This window comes from Anser cygnoides, chromosome 1, assembly GCF_040182565.1.
Source record: "Anser cygnoides isolate HZ-2024a breed goose chromosome 1, Taihu_goose_T2T_genome, whole genome shotgun sequence".
Classification (NCBI taxonomy): Eukaryota; Metazoa; Chordata; class Aves; order Anseriformes; family Anatidae; genus Anser; species Anser cygnoides.
The window spans coordinates 87,423,526-87,438,667 of NC_089873.1; the positions used below are offsets into that span (position 1 = coordinate 87,423,526).

The following is a 15,142-nucleotide window of genomic DNA, read 5'->3' on the forward strand; positions in this document are numbered from 1 at the left end:
CAAAAGGAAAGTAAGGGGGGGATGCCAAAAACATCTGTCATTTTTACCTTTTTTTTTTTAAAGAAAATAATCATTTCCACATGGCGACTTCATTTCCAAATTGACTGTACGGCTCCTAAGGGCAAGAAGACAGAGCAGAACCCCGAAAATAAAAGGGGGCAGGCGTGGGAGGGAAAGCGGGGGCTGGCAGAGGAGCATACCAGGGGGCTGAGCAGCAAAGCCACAAGGCAGGGGACACCCTGGGAGCGAAGCCCGGCAGTGCCGGGGCAGTGGGGTCGGTGAGGGCTGGTGCTCCCCTCTGCTGCCACCCTGCTGGTGGGTGGCCTTGGCCTTCCCCCTGCCCCAAGCGGTGGCAGGGGCCATGGCCACCGTGGCGTCTGATGCCTGAGAGCAGCTGCAGGGTTTGCTCGGTGGCCGTGCTGCAGCTGCTCTATGTCTGGAGAAGGATCTCAGGGCTGTGCTGACAGAGCAAGCCTTCCGCCTTCCTCCCCCTCTTCCCTTCCCGGGCCGGGCCTGTCGCGGCGGTGGTGACGCAAAGAGGACGTACTGCGCCGCCACCGCCGCCGTCCTGGAGGCCTCAGCAGGGTAGCCTTGGGAGAGGCGCTGGTGGCAGGACCTCGCCAGGGCCCGGTGTCCTTGGCTCGGCGCGGTGTCCTGCTGGATGGTTGGGCGAGGGGATGCGAGGAGCCGGCACCCTGCCTTCGGCATCCTGGCCGTGTAAGTTGTGAGGGGCTGCGACGGCGCTGTGCAGCGGGAAGCAGCCTCCTCTCCCCCCGGCCAGGCAAATCACATGCTTAACCTCAAAGCAGTTTTTTAGTAACTTAATTTCTTTGCTGCGCCTCTGGTTTTCTTTCTGCATTTTTCTTGGGTCATGTGACGAAGGGAGACTTACAGGCTCCTTAGCGCATATCAAGGCACGGAAGCAAAAAGCAGCAGACCCTGAAGTGCTTTGGCTGATGGGGGGAAGTGTTGCTTAAAATACCCGCTGGAGTACCTGGTTTTGGTTGTAAGAGCACACGTGTCTATAGCCAGCCTCTGGAGACGGGCCAGCTGTTGGTCAGAGCCCCTCTCTGCCACTTTTACCAGGCTCTGCCTTACGCTGCTTAAGAGTGAATGGACTGGCACTGAGTGTGTAAAAGCGGGCTTCACTCTCAAGTTATCCTCGTGGTATGAAAATCACTGGGAGCCTGATCCAATCTCCTTACTCCCGTGGGCTATGTCTGGTGAAAATGTGGGTTGCCTTTACTTCCCTACATATTTCTGCAGTACTGCCGTTGCATTTTGGTCTCTGAACACACAGCATTGTCCTGGCTGGCTGCTGCCCTGGCAGGACATGCCCTGCTCTCCCTGCCTCAGGGCTGGGCTGCCCGGGTGATGCAGCACACCTACTACCTACCGAAGGGCCAGGGGGATGCGTGTGCTTTGAAGGAACATACTCTCTGAGCAAGATGCAGGTGCTAGGCCACGTTTCAAGGCTACTGGACGTTAGCAGTAAAGGCTTGTACTAAACTGAGAAAGATTTTCTTTACTATCCTCCTCTTTTTTTTTTTTTTTTTCCTTTTCTTCATAGTACTTTCTGCATTGAAGCAATCCTGGGGCAAAAATTGTGTCCTAAGGAGATGGAAAACTACGTGGCATCTATGGTGCTGAGTGCGCTTGGAGATGCGCTGGGCTATTACAATGGGAAATGGGAGTTCCTGCAGCACGGCCCCACAATCCACAAGGAGCTGGCGGAGATGGGGGGACTCAGCAACATCAGCATCAAAGGCTGGAAAGTCAGCGATGACACAGTGATGCACCTGGCCACAGCCGAAGCGCTGGTAGCTGCTGGGAAAAATCCACGTTTAGAGCATCTCTATTCCCTGATTGCAAAGAACTACAAGGAGTGCATGAATGACATGAAGGGCAGAGCTCCAGGTAACCCCTCCGTTATGTTGCCTTGGCAGAGCTGTCCTCTGCCCCTCTCTCCTTGTGGCTACTGACTCTCGCTTTCATGCAGCTTGGAGCCAAGGCTGGCCCTGCTTCTGCCCACCTTCTCACCTTAAGGCTCTGCTTTTGGCTGTTTATAGCATTAATCATATTTCATGTAAAGCCAAAAGTTTTCTACACTTAGTACCTCTTTCCAGATGAATTGAAGAGAATAGAAAAAGGCAGGCTGAGGTGTTTGGGCCGTCTCAGAACTAGATGAGAAAAAATGCTGTTTTGCCTACATTTATAAGACATTCTTACAGGTGTGTTTGAGGCCTGGCCTTGAACTCAGGGGAGGAATGCTGGGTTTTGCACTGGGGAAGTGTCTTTTCCTACACTCTTGGAGGAAAAATACAAATTCAGCCATGTATAATGTGCATCTTGAAATGCTGTGTTAAGATAACACCTCTAAACAGAGCATTAATAGAGAACTTCCTTTGACAAATGCAATTAATTACACATAAAATATTTAAAGGCAGGGAAGTCCCTGCTTGGAGTAATTAAGTTCATTAAACCCAAATTCTACCTTTGGCTAGCTCTGAGTGGCTACTTTCTGCAACTGGACAGTCAGGCCACAATTAAGATCTCTGAACCTTGTAGATCCAGCCTCTCTCTTTTCTTGGCATGACCACAATGCTGCCAAGTTTGGGGCACAAGCTGCAGGGACTGGCAGTGCATGGCAGCGTTTGGGAAGGATACATTCACAGGCTGCAATATCCAAGCTGCATGCAATGTATTCCTGCAGATCCTGGTTCACCCAGGCATGCTTACCCAGCACTTCCCTGAGGCCCCCATCTCTCTTTCTGCAGATGGCCCAGCCTCCTGCGGATGCTTGAAATAAACTTAAATAGGAGCTTTGGAGGCTGGGCCTCTAACTTGGCTAGTGCAGGCAGGATAAGTGTCTAGGAAACATTCAAATGCTGCAATGCTATGCAAAATTTAAAAAATGAAAAAAGTTTGGCTGGACTCATGCCTATCTGGATTGGCCAAAATATATCACAAATGTTCTGGCTTGACATTAAAAGACGTTTTCCTGGGAAAGACCAAATCCTGCATTGTTCTCTTAGGGTCACTAAACATAGTGTGACAGAGGTGTACAATTAAAAGGTAAAACAGATAAGAAACTTGAGCAGGAATTCTGCGTACCTTTCCACAGCCACTGCTTACCCTCATGTCAAGGGCTGAAATATCAACATTCAGTAAGACAGATAATTTCAGTTGTCAGAGTAGATTAATTAATAAAATATTTAAGAAGAGGTAATGATGCTTGCTAGGATAGCAGCAGCCAGCAGGTTAAATTTTTGACAGAATTATTGCTGTTTTGGCAAAGGAGCAACTTGTACGTCCCCTAGCTGATGGGGTCTGCCAAGGTGGACCAACCACAGCTGTCAATGAGACAGCACCTGGAAGCTATTTTTGTCTCTGCTATCTAAGCTTGGTGGCTACAATCTGAGACGAAAAGGAGAAGAGCCTAAAATTGGAATGTTAGTAATTAATAGCTAAGTATAATAGCACACCTGCTGCAGTCCATATGTGAGTAACTGGGCTGCAGCATGCTCACAAGCAGTTCCCATTTGGAAGTAAGGGATCTCAAAGTAAATTTGCTATGGTGACTAATTGGAGTGACAAGGAAAGGTCAGGTTATCTGGCTGAACAAAGAGATGCAAATTCTTCAGTGAGCACTGGTTCCACAAATGCTTGCCTCATAAAATTCTGTGATGGAGGGAAAGTAGTGTGGAAAAAATGGAAGTCTGATGAAAATGCTCTTGCAACAGCATTCAGGAGTTCTCCTGCTGCAACCACAGGAAACGAGTTGAACAGGTCTTAGCCTCTGAGAACTTAAATTTGACACTTAGCTGTCTACTGTTCACTGCCTTACTACTAAAGGGAACACCTAATCCATATCCTTAGAAGCTGTCTGCATTCCAGGGTCTCCATGTTGTATTTGTAAATAGTAATGATAGAAGTTGCGTGTCAGTAACTTCTTAAGGCAGTTCAGAGTAAATAGACGATAACTGGAAACATAACCTGAGATGATGCTCTTCTGAACAGATTAAATACTCACTGGGGAATTGCAGCCTTTAAGGCTGAGAATGGAAAGTTGCTGCTGCAACTTTCACCCAATAGAGAGGAGATTCCCCTAGAATAGTGGGGGAAAGTCACATTGTTCACCCACACAAGGAAAGCCAGACCTGAAAACCAAAACCCACAGTAACAAAGGGATTCCCACACCTTTATTAGTCACCAGAAGGCCACAGTAGGGTCCCTCAAATAAGCAGCCCCAAGAGAGAAGGGCAGTATATCTCACTGTCTTAATTCAACGGCAAGTTAATCCCTACCTCTATTATTGCTCTTTGTGAAGTGCCACAGGCCCAAATTCATTATTCTTTGCAGATAGCAAATCCAATGAATTAAGTGACACAAGAATGGCCATATTTCTTTTTCTATGATGTTACACTTGCCTGCAAAGCTCTCCAGGAAACCTTCTGCTTCAAAGCTGTTGCCTGTTGCTCTGTTCTTTTTGGTCTAAGTCCTCTACCTATGGAATTATTTGTGAATATGTGATCGTTTGAACTCACCTTTATTATGTGCACTGACAGACCCTAACCAGCTGTTACTGTGCTGTTAGTGTTACCAGCACGTCTGTACTCATGAAAAGTCAAAATAAATGGCATAGAAGCCTGTTCCAGAAATAGCATCCAGTTGTACATGAAACTTTTCCAGATTGGCTTTTTTCACAGTGCTTTTTGCTTGCACTTCTTTTTTCCTTAAAACAGTATTACATTTAGTTTAGTTTGCATGAAGTTCCTAACCAGGATTTGGTAAGTGTCCAAGACAGAATTTCTGGATTCAGAAACTCCCACAGGATTATTTTTTTTGCTAGTTTTTTTTTTTAATGCAGTTTAAAAAAAGGCCTAACAGCATGTTTTCAACTTACTCTTCCTTAATCAGATTTTGAATGTTTTAATATTTTAATTGTTTAAAAGCATGAGGATCATACTTGTAATACATCACTTCATAAATCACCAGAGTCCTACCTGTTGTATACTGGTATGATTTACAATTTTTTTTCATTTGCATGTTGTGAGTAGTAATCTCCTAAAGTAATATGTACAGGCTTAAAGCTGCAATCAAGTGTCTGCTTGCTATTGCAAAATAATGAGTCTTTCTTTACAGTTTAAGCCTTGTCATCTTCCTCATTTTTCTTTTATAACAGTTAATGAACAATCCCGCTGCTTATCAAGCACTGAGTTGCCTGGTCCCAACATGTCAAAACACGTCCTGACGAAATGCCCTTCTTGCAGTTCCAAGAAGATTACAGAGTTCATTTTCCATTTGTTGTGCATATTTTGATTTTGAGCTATCCTAGTCCCTTTGCTCTTACCCTTTCCCCTTGTCTTTCTGCCAGAAAGTCTGTCTTACCAAGGACATACAAATACGATAATTGGCTCAGCTTTTTAAAAACTTGGTTTTGTTTGATGGGATCTTTTTAGGTCCTATATAGGTCATAAGCGCAATGCTTAGTGTATTTAGATTTGTAAACTGCTTCTATTTTGTGTTAATCATAACAAAGTTAGACATTATACTGATAGCACACTTAATGATTTTGATACATAGCAGCCAGCACTGAATTAATAAACTACACAGAAAGCATATTTAGAGGCTTGAGTGCATGCCCACTTTGAGACACCACAGAAATAACCTGCTTGGCAGTTCAGTTAGAGGTTGGTGAAGATCAGTGCTGGCGGAGCACGGTGCCACCCCTATCAAACACTGTGCCTGCTGCTGCTTCCAGTGGAGGGACACGGCCCTGCAGTTCTCACTCTAAATCACCTGGAGGAAGGATGTGTAAAGAACATCTGGACTGATCCAGGGGCTGTGTGGGACAGCAAAACCAGAAAGCTTCATCTACCAGTGTGATGCCAGCATCTGAGCAGAGGCCAGCACGCAGGCACACCAGGCAGGGCTGAGGCTGGTGAGATGGCAGCTCTGCTTTGTGCCAGGGTCACGCTGCGGGGAATTCATGAGAATGAAAGTAGCCTGACAGTGTGGGCTGCAGTGGTCGGCAGCCCTTCTTTTTCCTGTGGGGAAGCCTTGCATATGCTGTTCCCATTCTCAAAATTTATTTCCGATGACAGGCTGGCTGCACAAATAGTGTGAGAGCAACAGGACAGAGCTGCTTTTTCAGTTTGAGACACAGTGAGCTGGTCCACCAGAGCACAGAGGGCTGTACCCTGTGCTGATTTAATATGCATGTAATGTACCGACACTGTCAGAAGAGAAGGCTGCTAAAGAAACGTAGACCAGAACTGTAAAAGGATCCATGTGACATTATTACTGACAGCAGCCAACCAGTGCTAGCACTGCTAGTATGTGGCCAGGAGCCAATCTTAAAACCGTGCTTGGATTTGGAGGTATTTTGGTTACAAGGGTGCTGTAAATGTCATGTGCTGGTAAAATAGACTGACGTACACCATATCCTACTGCCAAGCAAGGTAGAAGAAAATCAAAGATAATGTAATACTTGAAACCTATTTCCTCTTCCTCGCACACAAGCATTCAGGCTTAGCACTTTAAATTTTTTCTTGGTCTTCGCCAGGGAAGGTTGCTGGGCTCTGAAATTTGGATGTATTTGTGCAAGTGACTTTAACCTATGAAAGGGCTGAACTAACATGAGTATTATCAAAGCAGCAGCACTGGAAGAAGCAGAGTCACTTTGAAAAATAAATAGCAGAACTAGGAGAGGGATGGAGGTGGGCAGTGAGGAGTTGATGTGTGGCTTCCCACCTGAAGAGGGAAAAAGTTGGATTGGGGTGTCCACTTAGAGCAGAAGACTGAAGAGGAGAGCCAAAGCATATACAGACTTGAATAGCGTGGTGAATGGATAGTTATTATTTCTTGCAATTAAAAAAACAGAGGGGAATTTAAGGAAATTGTCAAATGGCAGTTTAAAATAAAAGGAAACACTTTGCATAACAAAAACGTGGCTCAGATTACCATAGGATGTTAGAGGAGGCTGAAGTCATGCGTGGGTTCAAGATAACGAGGGCAGCTCAGGGCAGCTAGGTCCATTGGGTGTTACTGAATGTTACCCTTTGGACCCAACTTGAGACTCAGGACAATTCCTCTGTCTGCTGAAAGCCATGTGGGTGTTCTCGGGAAAACACTGTAGTTGCCACATTTTTTGTAGCCTTTCCATAGATAACCGGCTAGTGGCGATGTTTGGAGAGCAGCTAGTGGGCTGGGCAAACCTTTCAATTGACATAATACAGTTATTCTTCAGCTTATTTAGGAGAAATACAGCAAAGCTACTCATGCAAAACCCTGTTGCAGTGAGGAAAGTACAGCGTTCCTCACTTTCTGACAAACTTAAACTGCAGCAAGGGAGATCTGGGTTTATTGCAGGGAGTATTTCCTAGCACTGAGGCAGAGAAGTTTAAACGTCTGCCAGGAAAACAGCAGAGTTACTTAGTCTTGCTTTGGGTCTGGATCAACGTGATCTGATGGCCCTCCAAATCTCCCTTCTATTTATGGATATCTAGATATCTAGATAAAGTTGTGCATAATATACCTTGTTTAGATAGTATAAATGTTTTATAGATGCTATTAAGCAAGCAACATGAAATGTAAATAGTGGCATAAATAAAAAATCAGCAGTGGAGTGTTTTTTACCCCCCTGGGCTTTATAATTATTTTCACAAACTGGAATTATCTGGTCTGCTTGGGAATATGCAGGGTGCAGTGTCAATTTAAGGCAAGAGCCATACGCGAGCAGACAACTTCTGTATTTATAGGGAAGCCTGAATCTCTTCCACAGGGCAATGCCCTCCTACCCTGCTTGTCTTCCCTCGGTTCCCGTGCTACAGGACGCTATCTCCGCGTGACGTGTAGTTCTTCCTCCCTGCCCAGGTGCCATGTGTCAGAAAAATGCTCTGAAGCTGGAACCGGGGAAGCCGGACGGCTGGAGGATCCCCTTCAGCCCCAAAGGCGGAGGCTGCGGGGCTGCCATGCGCTCCATGTGCATCGGCCTGCGCTTCCGCCGCACCGACGAGCTGGACACCCTGGTGCAAGTCAGCATCGAGAGCGGCCGGATGACCCACCACCATCCCACCGGCTACCTGGGGTCCCTGGCCTCGGCCCTCTTCACAGCTTTCGCGGTGAACGGCGTGCGCCCCCCGGCCTGGGGGAAGGGGCTGCTGGAGGTGCTGCCGCGCGCCAAGGCCTACGTGCGGGACGCCGGCTTCTTCGTGGAGGAGAACATGGGGCAATGGTGAGCCGCACTGCTGGTGCCAGGCTTTGTTAAAATTAAAATAAGCCTCATGTACGGGAGGGTGAGCGCTGTTTATACCTAAGCTTGAGTAATCACATTATGGTTAACTCCGAGAGCAGCTCATGCCTGCCACGGGATCCAGTCGGTTCAGAACGTTTCTGATGTCCCCCAGGAGAAAAATACACCTAACATCACAAAAAATTGGCAGGTTGTTTTAGTGTCATGTAGCTTTGACATTTTTTGGATCCGATATGAGGCAGCTAGACTTGTCATTTCAACCATGACCTGATGAAAGATGGGAACCAGGGCTGGGGAAGAGCACCAGGTCTAGGGCTGAGCTCAGTCTGAAAGTCGTAACCAAATCTGGATGTGTATTCGGCGTGGCTTTGTGCACAGACACGGGTAGAGGTACGCTGAGTTTGTGAGGATGACTCAGTTCTCGATCTGAGCCTTCGAATCCTTTGCAGCGCAACAGCGGCAGGTGGTGGGCTGCCTTCTCCCATGTGGCTGGAGGAAGGGGAAATCTAACTCACTGAAACATGTCCTTGTGCCTCTTACTGTAAATCCTGTCCCTTGTTTGACAAACGGGGGACGCCTACCATTTTGCTGAGCTGCTGCTCCGGGCTCTCGGCGGCGCATTTTCTGGTAGCTGGGTGTATGCTCCTGCAGGACTTCTCTCACACCCCCTCTGTCCCGTGCCCTGTTCTGCAGGTATTACTTTGAAGAACAATGGAAAAAATACCTGGCGGAGAGAGGCATCTTGGACGGGGTCTCGCTGCCCACCTTCCCCTCCAAGTACGGCGTGGAAGAGAGAGACTCCTTCTACACCTCCCTCAGCTACAACGGCTGGGGGGGCAGCAGCGGGCACGATGCCCCCATGATCGCCTACGACGCGCTGCTGGGCGCGGGGGACTCCTGGACAGAGCTGGCTCACCGGGCCTTCTTCCACACGGGAGACAGCGACTCCACTGCCGCCATTGCGGCCTGCTGGTGGGGGGCCATGCACGGCTTTCGGGGGGTCGCTGCCTCCCTTTATGCCCCTCTGGAGTACAGGGAACGCCTGGAGAAGGTGGGCAAGGACTTGTACCGCCTCACCTAGGTGGGGGTGGCAGGACCCACCCCCCCGGGAAGTATGCTTACGCCACCTGCTGCCTTTTGCTTAATGTACTTGAACGTAAACCTGTGGGAGGCTCATGTTTCCTGCTTGCGTGTGCTGGTGTGGCAGGGAGGCCACCGTGGGGTTTGGGAGCGTTGGGGGGGAGCATCTGTAGCATTAAAAGCTCTCCTTTGCACACTGATTATAGCATATACAGCCTGAGACAACTACTTCATTGTGGCCTACAGCTTCCTCACAAGGGGGAGTGGAGGGGCAGGCGCCGATCTGTTCTCTTCAGTGACCAGCGATAGGACCCGAGGGAACGGAGTCAAGCTGCGACAAGGGAGGTTAAGGCTGGCTATCAGGTGGAAGTTCTTCACTGAGAGGATGGTCATGCGCTGGAACAGGCTCCCCAGGGACATAGTCACTGCATCAAGCCTGTCGGAGTTTAAGCAGTGTTTGGACTGTGCTCTTAGTCACATGGTCTGAATTTTTGGGTAGACCTGTGAGGAGTTGAACTCAATGATCCTTGAGGGTCCCTTCCAACTCGGGATATTCTATGATTCTATGAATATTGGAAAAAAATAATTAAAAAACCTACTGGCTTCTACATTGCAAATGCATTTTGCACAATTTCACACTGATTTTGCTATACGTGTAAAAATATATCACAATTCCCTATTTCAGTTAACTGGGGAGTTCAACCCTACTGACTAAACCCTTGTGGAAGGTAAAGGTGGGTAAAGAGAGAATTAAGATGTTGCATTTTACATCAGCTTAAGTAGATTCTGTAGTGAACTACAGTCTTCTGCTTCCATCAAGGATGTTAATATTTGCTTACTATTTACCATGTATTATTCCATTAAAAAATGCTTCTTCAAATCCAGACTACTTCACTGCAAAGCGCTTACTATTTTAAGAGCAATTTCAAAACCAGTGTTCAGAAAATAGCCCTGGCATGTCTCTGTTAAATACTATATGCTACTATGAGATGAATGAATGGATGGGAAGAGACGGTATGCCTGAAGAGCCAGAGGGTGCAAGGTGGCTGCAAGCTCCAGCCTACCTGAGTGGAGATGTACTGCTGGGGAGGGAGGAGAGCTGGTGCATCAGGGAGCATGGGTGGAAGGACAGGCTGCCTAAAAGGGGGAGCTGGCTTGGGAGTTCAGCACACCTTTACGTAGGGATTGTGCATAAAGGTACAACAAAAGCCCAAATCAGACAAAAACCAGCAGCAGTATGAATCACAATTTCAACACAGTTTACTACAGCTCTCAGGTGTGTTGTATAAAACATGTTTTAGTGCAACATAGTACAAAGTTTTTGTTTTTGTTTTTTTGTTTTTTAAAAAATCCCAAACATTTTTCCACATCATGCATGGATAGGCTATCTCTCTTTCATCTCAGGTTCAGTACAGAAAGTTACAGCAGAGAGAGTGGTTTGAAAAGCTTCATGTCGAAACTCATTACAGGAAGAGTCTGCCTTATAAAAACAAAGAGAACTTTGAGACTGGGCAACAGACTGCCAGAACAACGGAGAAATGTCAGCGGCAAGGTACATTCGGGGACAATCACAGGAGCCGCTTCCTGGGAAAGCCTGGGCTTGGTGCAACAACTGCCGGCTGGGCAGGGACCAGTTTGGGCCAGGGGAAGGTGGCTGCGGGAAAGCCCTCCACAAGAGCCCTGGTCCAGGGCAGCGTTGCTGGGGCAGGCAGGCTGGAGAGCAGCAGCCTGGTTCAGATGCAGCGCATGCTCTCCAAGGAAGAACAGTTCCTGCTGAGTTTCTCTTTTTCCTTTAAACCTAAATGAATTGCAGTTCCTGCCCTGAAGCAGTATGTACAAGAGATACTACATTTATGAAACAATACCCACTGGCTGCAGCTGCTGTTGTTCATGTCTTGGTTCTTCAGTTCCATTCACTTTTCATCCCACTCCTCTCTTTGCAGACTCCTTATCCAGAAAGGGAAGACAAGTGTGTGGGTGTGTGAGATATATATATATATATATATATAGGAGTGTGATATTATGCGTATGCTGGGGCCAGTAAGCAATTACGTCTCAAGGAGGGAGACTTTGCAGAGGGATGAGTGCAATTTGGGCTTCTCAGCAGAAGAAACGAATGACATTCTGGTGGAGGAGTAGAGTTGGCAGCGGACTCTCCTGCCACTGGAGTGGGACCATCTGCATCCACACAGGTTAGATGCAAGCTCCTCTTCTAGCCAGGAGAGAGGATGTGCCATGCAGATCTCCCACCTGAGGCTTCACCACCTCTGAAACGTCAAGGCATCAGGGTTTAACCTACTAGTGCTACAGAGCATCTGCTGAGGTCCCCTTCTCTTCACAAAGAGGGGTCCAACCCTCCCAAAGGGGTCGGCAGCTGTAGGTATGGCACCTCTCTCACGCGAGGCGGGGGGGGGTCTTGCGGCTGCACCCGTCCGCCCCCGTTGGCTTCAGCCATGCTGCAAAAAACAAATGGCCAGATTTGCCAGGAAGACATCAAGGAAGACAACAAAAGGCCGTTTTTGGCAAACATTTTCTTCCGCCAGACAAAATGCTTAGGGTGTATTGGGGAGGAGGCGGTTTCCTCCACAGGACACAGCAGGGGTACTTGGCAGTATGGGGTACTCGAGTGTAGGTGCCCCACATGGAGAGAGCCCTGGTTTGCTTCGTGAGAGCCATATCTTTCACAGAAAGAACAGCATTTCCTGTCACGGCAGTTGCGTACAACAAGAGCAGGTGACTTTGCCAGGAGAGAGGGCTTATGGTGAAACGGTTTCTCCTCCTAAAGCCCCAGAAATGGAAAACGGCACACGCACACACATGTATGGGAAGATTTCTCTCAACCCAAAGGGACGTGGAAGCCCCCAGGGTGCAGGTGCGATGCAGGCTCCTTGCCCTGTCCAAGCTCGTGCTGGGAAGCAGCGCGAGCTGCTGGGAACCCTGGTGACACAAGGTGGTTAAGGGCACATCCCTGCTGCATGGCGTGGCTGTGACTGGGCTCCTCGGCTGAACCATCCAGGGACCGTGAATCCAACCCACGGAGCTTTCTCTTTCCCCCCTTCTAGAGTCATTACTTTGGTCAAGTTGAAGCCTTCAGAGACTGGATCCAGCCACCCGTCCCCAGGCAAGTGGGGCACGGAGAGGAGCTGCCTCATCGGTGGCAGCATCTCTCTGGCATGCTGGACCGCATGAGGACCTTCTTTGATTAAAACAAAGTCAGGGCTTTCGGGTACCTTCCTTCTGTTCCCCCACTCAGTTCCTGGAGACGAGCTAAATTGCTTTTGTCCTGATTGCAAGCGCGTTGAACATTCAGTTTCTCCAAGACTGGGGAACTCTCCCAAAAGGTGAATTGCCTCCTCCTGTGAAAACAGTAAGACAGAGGCAAGAAGATCTTGAGGCTACAGCCAGTTTTTGAGATGGACTTCCCAATATCCCACCTAAACCCCCAGAGGTGGTCCTGGCTTTGCCTGCTTTGGAAGAGGGAGCAGCTAGCTCAGTGCACCTTGGGGAAAGACCTTCTTCACCGTGGCACAGAATCTCAGGAGGAAAAACAAAGTCTGTTTTTGGTACACGTACACATTTACCTCCAGAGATTGTCCCAGGACCAAAAGCCCCCTGGGAACTCCTCACTGTATGGAGAGAGGGGGAAGCCTACAGTTCTTTGGGAGACGAAAAAGAAACGACGACGAAAAAGTAACGGCCCAAAGGACAATGGATGGGATCAAAATTAATGAGAAGAATATCCGCTATGTACAGCAAACGCACAGGCTCGGTGCTGTCTCGGTGGCTGGGTGCGTTCCCACAGGTGCTGGAAGAAACCTCGGACCTTCCTGTCCCCACCGGCTGGGCGCTCCGCAGAGCTCAGCCGCCACGTTGGAGCACAGACACTGAAACAAATGAAACAAGAACAACGAAAACCACTCTGTTCCTTAGGGTTCCTGGTGTGTCTCTGCTTCTCTCTCTGCGCGTCCTCCTGGGCACCTCTCTGCCTCTTTAGTCTATGGTTCCCGGGTGGATGCTGAGGACTGGTGGCTCTAGGCAAGTGGGCGAGTAGTTGAGGTGCGGCTCTTTGATCCACAGCAAGGGGACCCCGTTCTTGCCCTCTGAGTTCTTGCTGGAGTTTCGGCTCTTGAACCGCACCAGGAGGATGGTGATGATCAAGATGCCGAAGATGGGGAAGGGGTAGAAGAACACGAAGTAGAAGAGGGCATCATTGGAGCAGATGACAGACTGCAGGGTGGAGCCTGGAAAGAGACACGGGACAGTCACGTTTTACAGTTTCTACACAACACGTAGCTTACAGCCTTCTTCAGAAACATAAAAAACAGATGCTCATCAATCTGTATCAGCACAGGAGGCAGGGCTCTGAGAAAAACCACCGATACTGGAAAACAGAGCAGCAGAAAAAAGCTATTATAGGGCATGATTCGGCTTTATCTCTCCTTAAGAGTTTCGTGAGTGCTAGAGATCTTCCTCCCTGGTGCACATTTTGTGATATCTTATAAAGCAGGGAGCCTTATCACAAAGCGTTGTTTCCCTCAGTGGTGGTATAGAGGCAGCATCTTAACACATCTCCCTTAATGGACCACAAAACTCTCATGACCTCAGCTATCTCTGAGGCCTCTAAACCACCTGATGTCTTTGAGAGTTACGGGGAGGAGACCCTAGTGTCACAGCACTGGGCTCACACACGACCTCACGACACTGGGCTTGGTCTGCAGCTGACGCACATCAGCAGGAAGGCTCACAGCCGAGTGACTGTATGGTGAGCATGGGGACAACCCAGCCCGCAGAGCTGGGCTATGAGCCTGGAGCTCGATTGGAACAGCACTGGTACCAAAGATAAGCCCTGTTGCTCCAGGCTCCAAGTCCCCAGCTGCAGAGGGAAAGGGCAGGGGGCTGGTCATGCCCACCCGAACCAAGACGCACGGGATGCTTGAGGTCCTCAGCTCTTCTCACCTGCATCCTGCACGTGAACAGCAACCATGCCCGACTCCTCCTCCGCCAGCCGGTACCACACGCCATTGGGGTCTGCCAGCCACTCCTCCACGCGGCACGAGTAGTTCCCGCTGTCGGCACCGCCAGCCTGCAGCACCGTCAGGCGGAAGAGCACCGCCGACAGCCGCTGGAAGCGCAGGCGGCCCTCCCAGCGACCCGTCTCGGGGCTGAAGATGGCGTCGGGGCCCACGCTCAGCACCGCTTCCCTCTCCTCTTCCTCTTCTTCCTCCGCGCGGCCACCCGCCTCTTTGGCCCGCAGGTTGTACCACGTCACCGCAAAGTGGGACTCCGGGCTGGAGCGGGACAGGATGCTGCAGTCCAGCGGGAAGGACTCCTTCTCCTGCACCGTGAGGTTGGCGGTGGCCGTGTCCACCTGCAAGGTGGGGTCTGGGATAACAAAATGGGAGCGGTGAGTGCAGAGCAGATTGCCATCACGGCTGCTACACTGGGTGCGATCCAGGTGAAACCTGAAGGCTCGACGTGGCCTGCCAAGCCCCACAGGTACCTGTGTGGGGCTTGGCAGGCTGTGTACCTGTGTACCTTGGCTTTCTAACCTGCCCGAGAGCGCTCAAAGGACTTGAAATCAGTGATGCCTGAGGCACAGGAGGACAGAATTTCTTCCAGCAATTTGGGAAGTTAATTAGGTAACGGACTCCTCCACAGAGATGACCGCAGCACAGAAACAGCAAGGACGCTTCCCAAAGTCTCTCTCTCTTTTCTTCTCTATTACTTGCTGCAAGGCTACAGAGATGTTTTTAGCTAACTGATATACAGTGGCCAGAACCTCAGATGAGTTGATTAAAGGCTGAC

General features: G+C 49.2%; 2 protein-coding genes across 4 annotated transcripts in view; one reads left to right on the forward strand and one right to left on the reverse strand.

The window, feature by feature from the left end:
• Positions 1-527: 527 nt before the first annotated feature.
• Positions 528-10,221, forward strand: ADPRH (ADP-ribosylarginine hydrolase). The gene is made up of 4 exons (XM_013187438.3): positions 528-717; positions 1,571-1,917; positions 7,879-8,239; positions 8,951-10,221. The coding sequence occupies exons 1-4, from the start codon at positions 662-664 to the stop codon at positions 9,336-9,338; spliced, it is 1,152 nt and encodes a 383-aa protein (XP_013042892.3). The 5' UTR covers positions 528-661; the 3' UTR covers positions 9,339-10,221.
• Positions 10,222-10,575: 354 nt separating this feature from the next.
• Positions 10,576-15,142, reverse strand: part of IGSF3 (immunoglobulin superfamily member 3) — an 86,756-nt gene continuing 82,189 nt past the window's right edge. For all 3 annotated transcript variants that reach the window (XM_048071570.2, XM_067001642.1, XM_067001641.1), the window contains 2 exons: positions 14,294-14,719; positions 10,576-13,578 (listed from right to left, as the gene is read on the reverse strand). In XM_048071570.2, coding sequence (XP_047927527.1) covers positions 13,328-13,578; positions 14,294-14,719 — 677 coding nt within the window. In that variant the 3' untranslated portion in view covers positions 10,576-13,327. The remainder of the gene's footprint in view (positions 13,579-14,293; positions 14,720-15,142) is intronic.